Genomic DNA, 8,024 nt, shown 5'->3' on the forward strand with positions numbered 1-8,024 from the left:
TATTGTAATATAAAAATTAGAAATTATAATATTCGTTAACATAATTAATAAATCCTATTTTAAGCTGTTCAACAAAAACTAGATTTAATTTAATGTTTAAAGAAATTGTTTCTTGTCTTACCTGTAATTTGTTAAATAACAATATATATTAATTAAATATTAATTAAATTATTAAATTATTGAAATTAAAAGAGGAACTAAAGTATAAATGTAATTTTTATTTTAAAACAGTAACAATTTCTAATAAAATAATTTAATGGCAAAATATGGTAATTTATATAAAGATGTTGATTAACAATCTTCTTGTTTGTGTCTCAAATAAAAGTTCACAAGCAGTGACTATTATGTAGCAATTTATTATTTATTGGATGATAACTGTTATTATACTATATTATTTGGAAGTCAAATCGAGGGGAAGTAATATTGGTTATTATGGCTGCATGTGGGTTGCTTGTCCCTTCACTAAATGGTCAGATTGATGAAACTGGCTCTATAGAAATACATGGCCAGGTTTCTATAGCCATATAGGGTGCTATGTGTGAGAATGACTGATTATTAAGTCCTCCAATGCTCAGAATCAAGGATAACAAGATCTAAGTAGGGAAGAAGAATTCGTGTCTAAGAATTCATGCTATGCTATTTAAGGTATTAAAATATATAGTTATATAGTTACAACATTTCTGTTTTCTGAAAGGTGTGTCTAAATAAGAAGAAAGATCTTAAGCTGAATGTATTCTTTGTACAGACTTGTGCAATAATTCTTATATATACATATATATATGTATATATATATATATATTTATGTTGCATAATTTATCATTATATAATGTTGAAATAGCTTAAGTTTATCGGACTATACATTAATGTTCGTGAATATTATTATATAATATCTTATAAGAAATCTAAAAGCAGAGACCTATTATTCATATTATATTTTAAGATAATATACAAGGTGTTTGTTAAGATTAGAACGAAATTTATGCAGGGTGTAAATGAGATTGAGTAGATTAGAAAACTTCATATGAATTTATATCCGAAAATGCTTTATTAAAGAGTCATTAATTAGCAAAAATTTATAAGCAGAATTATTTTTATAATTTGTTAGACAAAATTAAGATACAAAAAAACTTAAGCAGTAAGATGTCAGAAGTAAGCAAATTAACATTTTGCTGTTGCTTACGTTATTACTTTATGTCTCTTGTGACTGGCTGATTCGCTTACTCAGCTTACTACTTATGTTTTACTACTTTATATTTTTTGTGTGCCATAGTCTGACTCAGAAATAAATGACTCTCAGTTATTAATTATATATCTTGATTCATACAAACGAATTTTATAAATTGTTACAGTAGTCGCAACAGTTTGAAATTTTTTCCTTTTAAAAGAATGTCAAACTCAATGTCATATACTCAAAATTAGTCTTCTATTTGCATCAGTTTCTCATAAAGATACTGTTTAGAGTTTAAAGACACTTGTAAGTCAAGATATACATATAAACAATAACTGTCAGTTTTTTCTGAGTTAACAGTTCCGTCTAACGAGTTATCAGAACAATTCTGCTTGTGAGTTTTTGAACGTTTACAATTCTTCAATAAAGAATTTTTGGACATAAACTTATATGAACTTCTTTCATCTATTAGACTCCATGTTAACACATTATATAAATTTTTTTTATACATCTTCGTATTCTAAATATATACATATGTATGTGTTTATGTGTGTGTATATATATATATATATGTTATGCTTATTTTTCAGAGAATTAAAGAGTAACAATATTCCTAATTTGGAATTTGATTCATTGCTTCATTTAACAGAACTCAAAAAATTGTAAGCATTATAACATCTGTTTCTTAATATTTAATATTTAAAGGCAAAACTATTTATATACATATTTGTCTATAATTTCAGAGATGTAAGTGCTAACTTCCTCGGAGATAATTTTACTATTGCCTTGTCAGACGTAACACAATTACGGGAACTCAGAGTAAATAAAAATCGCTTAACACAAGTGCCAGACCTTGTATTTGTTAAGAATATTACTCATCTTACACTGTAAGTACTCGGCATGTATAAATTGGAAAGGTTTTTTTAATATAATTTCATAAGCAGTTATTATTAAATCATTAATAGAATTTATGCAATGGACCGATAATTATCAACATTGTAATTTGTTTTATAGAGCCCACAACTTAATTACTAGTATAAATGGGACGGCGTTGTTTAATTTACAACAACTTCAATATCTGGATCTCAGTGGGAATAAAATAAGTGTCCTTCAAAGGGGTTCTTTTCTCGCTCCTAATCGACTTACGCATTTGTATGTATTTTATTCTTACAATTTATTACATTATATATTATAATTCCATTATCTAATATTTTTCAATTTGAAGGAATTTAAATGCAAATCACATAAGAGTCATCGAAAATGGAAGTTTGGATAATCTTACTTCACTGGAGGAACTTCGCTTGAACAAAAACAATTTGACACAGCTGAAAGATATTTTCATAAATCTGGGAAAATTGCGAATATTGTAAGAATTTTATATATTTTTAAAATATCTTTATAATATTTTTATACATATGAAATATTATAATAAGAAAGCAACGTCTTCAATGTATTGTATGATCTATAATGTCTGTGATAATATTACAGGGAAGTGAATAGAAATAATCTACAACAAATACATGGATTAAGCCTGAAAAGTTTGTTGAGCCTAAAGGAATTGTATCTAAAAAGAAACAAAATTAATAAGTTAGACGATGGAGCTTTTTGGCCGCTTAAAGATTTAGAACTACTACACCTCGACTTTAATATGTTGACTACTATAAAGAAGGGAGGCTTGTTCGGATTAGAGAATTTGAAAAAATTGACTTTATCACACAATCAGATCTCAATGATTGAACCTCAAGCATGGGAAATGAGCCAAAAAATAGTAGAGCTGTTAGTAATATTTTCATAATTGCACGAAATAAATTGTCTCTTTGTTGCAAATACTACAATTAAATGATGTGATACGAATGATTATAAATTTTTTTATTCTTATTTTCCATTGATTTTTGGATACTCATCTATTTCCAGAGACTTGTCACATAATGAATTGACTTCTATAGAACGAGGTTCGTTCGAATCTCTCACGAAGCTTGACAGACTTAAACTGGATCATAATCAAATCGCATATGTGTCGGATGGAGCATTCAATTATACAACAAACCTTCGTATCCTGTATGTTATTAATATTTATATTTTTTAATGTTTGCTATGTATTACTATAATAAACGCTACTTTGTTTTAAAGGGAACTTAATTCGAATAAGATATCTTACATGGTAGAAGATATCAATGGCGCATTCTCTCCGCTCGGTCAGTTGGTGAAACTGCGCTTATCGCACAATAGAATAAAATCCATAAATCAAAATGCTTTTACTGGTCTGAATCACGTTGACGAGCTTGACTTAATCGGAAACAATATTACGTCGATTCAAGAAAATGCGTTCCTTTCAATGTCTAGTCTGAGCAAACTTAAGATGAATACTGGTAAGTTCAAATTTTACATTATACATATATCAAATATATAAGAGCATAAATGTGATTTATTTTTGCTACTTTTTGTATAAATTATCTTCTTTATTTACACGTAGGAGCTTTGGTTTGCGACTGTGGACTTCAATGGCTAAGTATGTGGTTGCGAGAACATCCATACAGTGAAGCTCAGCTGCACTGTGATTATCCGCATTGGTTACAGGGCATGTCGTTAACTCAATTACATTATGCAAATTTTACTTGTGGTCAGTATCATTACAAATAATTTTATACATTTAAATAAATATATGAATAATTTATATTTTGCGCATTATTTTTGTATAATTTTATATCTTTAATTAAATTTTCTTTTTGTTATATTTATTTATAGATGAATATCCAAAACCGCGGATTATTGAAGAACCTGCGAGTCAAATGAGCATCAAAGGAGACGATGTGAAATTGATTTGTCGTGCAACTAGTACTGCTGATACACCGCTTCATTTTACTTGGAAACATGACAATGTGGAGTTAAGTGACGTGAATTTACAGACCCAGTTCAGTTCCTCCGAGAGCGGAGTAACCGAGGCAACGTCCATTTTATATCTTACTAACATTTCCCATGCTAAAGCGGGAAAATATCAGTGCATGGTGTCGAACACGTATGGAACTACGTACTCTGCCAAAGCCAAACTAAGCGTATTGGGTAAATTGAATATATTCACTGTCTAACTATGCTACTGAAGTATATACATTTTATTAACTAACGATTTATTTTTTTTTGGATAAAAATTTTAATCTTTACATTTTTCTTCGTAGTTTTTCCGTCGTTCTCCAAAATTCCGCGTGATATACGAGTAATTGCTGGAAGCACCGCCCGTTTGGAGTGCTCTGCCGAGGGACAACCATCCCCACAAATAGCTTGGCAGAAAGACGGTGGGAATGATTTCCCAGCTGCGAGGGAAAGACGAATGCATATGATGCCGACAGACGACGTACTATTCATTATAAACGTGAAAATGGCCGATAGTGGAGTTTATTCGTGCACCGCGCAAAATCTGGCTGGTGTTATCGTTGCAAACGCTACTCTTACAATATTAAGTAATGATCCTATTATAAAAAGTAATGCCATTTTTGAAAACTAGTCGAAAGCACTTCTCGAAAATATAAAAATTATTCTTATATATATTATACTTATAAGAGTTTTTTTTTTAGAAACACCGTCCTTTGTAAAACCGATGGAGAATAAAGAAGTAATGATAGGTAGCTCGATCGTACTCGAATGCATGGCCAGCGGCTCGCCACGTCCGAAGTTATTGTGGCGCAAGAACGGTAGTCCGCTGCAAACAACGGAACGTCATTTCTTCACTGCGGAAAATCAACTTTTGATCATCGTTAGTACAATCGCCAGTGACGAGGGTACCTACGAGTGCGAGATGAGTAATTCACTGGGTAGCGTCGTCGGCGAATCACATCTCACAGTCAAGCCAGGTAATTTTAATTATTAATATTACGATTGAAGAGAGAGAGAGAGGATTTCAACGCTAAGTTTCTCCTTGTCTAAACATTTTATAACTTTTTTAAAATTAATAGATAATTAAAGAACTCTTGAAAATGTCAAATAATAATATAAGATAAATACGAAAAAATCAGACCATAGGAGTCGTCGTCAGGGCCTCACATTCTAACTTGTTGAACATTGTCCGATGTGCTTCAAATGTTGGCGATGTGATACTGTTGCAATGCGTGAATTCGTTTTAGTTTAAATAATTTTTAACTCTGATTAGCTGAAGATGACTCAAACCGAGAGTCGAAACGTTCTAGGTTAAAATTGTCTGTGAATAATTTCGCTTTACTAATAACTTGCGTGTTGACTCCTATGGCCTGATTTTTTCGTATTTATTTTAATAAAAGGAGTCTGATTTAAAAAATTTTTTACTAAAGGGTTTATGTAGTAGATTATTTTGTTGTTGTTTAATAATATAAAAGCATGTAGGAATAAAGCACTGTAGTTGATGCACACTTAATAAATACAATAAGCTATCTTATTATTGAAAAGAATTACACACGCACACACAAGAAAAAAAATCTCACGTAAGTTCCAATGATGAGAACAGATTTTTTTTTTATTTGATACGTAGTCCCGGTTTCCACGCTGAACGAATCCGAGATACTGGGCATAATAATAATAACCGTGGTTATTTGCGCCGTCATTACTTCTGTGGTTTGGGTGCTTGTGATTTACAAAACCAGACGGCAATTGAATTCCACGCAGGACGTCGTTACGCAACCAACGACGACTGTTATACTAACAAGCGTACCGGAGGTACAAACGCAGCTGTATCTGGACACGAGCTCGCAGCATAGTAAAGACAGTGGGACCGGAGACAGCACTAATCCCAGCAACGATCAGCTACAATTATGTTTGCCCGGTAAATAATTTTTACATTGTTAAAGACTATAAAAACATTAGTATTTCCATCATAAAACCACAGTTTGTTATAACGTGGTTTTGTGTTTAACATTAATGTCTTTTATTGATTATCGCAAATAACGTTATGTTCTTATTTCTATCAGAAGAGGTCGTGATAAACTCTGCCAATAACGATGAAGAAATGGGAACTATAAACGATCCTCTCTTGCGTTACACGAATCACGAGCGACATGCGAGTGAAAACGTCGATAGCGCAGTCTGAAACGAAAACGCGAGTTGAGCAAGCGGAGTTAACGGATGTAGCGTTTCTGCAGTGAGTATTCGTGAACGCGGCTAATCTTTAAACCAGAATATAAATATTCTGCAAAAGTCGTGTACATTAACGAGCCATAGTATTATGAGGAGCAAGGACTTATCAGTCCCACTGTCAAAAAAGTGACCTATAGTGGACGTTGATCCGCCCGACAGTCCAATGCACAACGGAGTATTCATTATTATTGCATAAGGATCAGCGAGTCACGGCATAAGTACAACATAAGAAACGATAGCGAAACACTTACATCGTCATCGTATTTATTATTGACGCAACTCTCGTTCAATCGATGTAGAAACATCGAGCGATATAAAATGTAAATAATTAGATTAAGACCCTATTATAAAACTAGTATTATAGCGCGTATCGCTCATTCGGCGTTTTCTGGAAATGCAACGCTTGTACAGGTCTATCTTGCGGATAATTTTTCGGACACGTAGTATTCAAGCGAAAACGAAAATTTGTTACATTTAATTTTTTTACTAGAATGATGTATGAATATTATCTGTTTTAAAATTTGAAATATCAAGTTAATGTTCCACTGTTAAAGTTTCACTTAATTGACTTGCGATATGCTGAACATATCAGAAAATTGCTAACAAATTATAGCGTTAAACACATTGAAACGCATTCATTATAGCATGTATTCAGTAAACATTTACTCGATTGTTGCACAAGTGTTGCACCTTTCCTGAATATGGCCATTGCGACGCGCGCGAGGACATTGCTATAAACTATAAAAGCCACACATATATTAGACCAGCCTTTTGTGATAGATATTTATTCTAGAGTTATTGCGTAGGCGGCTATTTATGGACGAGAAGAAAATATGAGAACAGAAATATTTCATTCTGGAAAAACGCAACTGTTAACGTGGGTGGATGTATATTTATGCACCAAAGCGTTGAATTTAGATACTTTGTTTTCTCTCTTACTTTACAGTCGCGCGCGACACCAAACCGCTATATTCTGGATTAATTTAATTCGTTTACTGATCAAAATGTTGCTCACTACTAATAGATACATTGTGTTCCAGATATGTAGAATCTTTAGCTTTCGTAGGCATTTTCGTTAGTATTAATATCGACTAAGTTGAAACGACGCATACGATATGAGACTTTACGGATAATCTTCCACGTACTGTTACGTATAGTTTATAGTTGTTTTCAGGGTTTGAGTAGTGTTTGTGTTGGGGATCTCGAGGTTCTTCAATACTATATATTATGAAAGATGTAAAAATTTATTTTTGTTTTCCCCTGTGATTTCTATATTTGCACATTGAAATCTATATAATTACGAGACATTTGGGACCGAAGTCTCTATTACGTGACAATATAAAAACATTTTTTTTGTTGATTGCAGTATCTCATTTTGTTTATTACTTAGTCTAAAATATTTAAATATATTGATATTACGTCGTTAAAATTGTGTAATAATATTAATAGCTTTCTCGTAGTATACTTGTGAGTTTTTACTTATGAATATTTCGATTAATTCGATATGTACATTTTAAATGTATAAGTAAAAGAACTTTTGAAGATGCTCTTTAGAAGAAAGAAACAGTAGCAGAAAGAGAGCGAGAATATTATTTAATAAAAAGATTCAAACGCGATAACGCGTAAGTGATTATTATGAAAGTAAAAATTTCAATGAATGCCTTTACTGCATCAAATGGGTATAATATAATTGGGAGAAAACTTTCGTAGTATATATAATCTATATATTTTTCTATCACTTATATTGCAAAAGAAGAAT

General features: G+C 31.7%; 1 protein-coding gene across 3 annotated transcripts in view; it reads left to right on the top strand.

The window, feature by feature from the left end:
• Positions 1–6,584, top strand: part of LOC108728938 (leucine-rich repeats and immunoglobulin-like domains protein 3) — an 8,044-nt gene extending 1,460 nt beyond the window's left edge. For 2 of the 3 annotated variants that reach the window (XM_018457776.1, XM_018457774.1), the window contains exons 3-15: positions 1,759–1,830; positions 1,912–2,055; positions 2,183–2,320; positions 2,394–2,534; positions 2,657–2,944; positions 3,083–3,226; positions 3,299–3,537; positions 3,642–3,788; positions 3,914–4,228; positions 4,342–4,644; positions 4,738–5,013; positions 5,664–5,954; positions 6,100–6,584. In XM_018457776.1, coding sequence (XP_018313278.1) covers positions 1,759–1,830; positions 1,912–2,055; positions 2,183–2,320; positions 2,394–2,534; positions 2,657–2,944; positions 3,083–3,226; positions 3,299–3,537; positions 3,642–3,788; positions 3,914–4,228; positions 4,342–4,644; positions 4,738–5,013; positions 5,664–5,954; positions 6,100–6,218 — 2,617 coding nt within the window. In that variant the 3' untranslated portion in view covers positions 6,219–6,584. The remainder of the gene's footprint in view (positions 1–1,758; positions 1,831–1,911; positions 2,056–2,182; positions 2,321–2,393; positions 2,535–2,656; positions 2,945–3,082; positions 3,227–3,298; positions 3,538–3,641; positions 3,789–3,913; positions 4,229–4,341; positions 4,645–4,737; positions 5,014–5,663; positions 5,955–6,099) is intronic. The other variant, XM_018457775.1, reaches the window with a different exon arrangement.
• Positions 6,585–8,024: the final 1,440 nt, after the last annotated feature.

Source organism: Mycetomoellerius zeteki, unplaced genomic scaffold, assembly GCF_001594055.1.
Source record: "Mycetomoellerius zeteki isolate Tzet28-1 unplaced genomic scaffold, Tzet1.0 scaffold667, whole genome shotgun sequence".
Taxonomy (NCBI): domain Eukaryota; kingdom Metazoa; phylum Arthropoda; class Insecta; order Hymenoptera; family Formicidae; genus Mycetomoellerius; species Mycetomoellerius zeteki.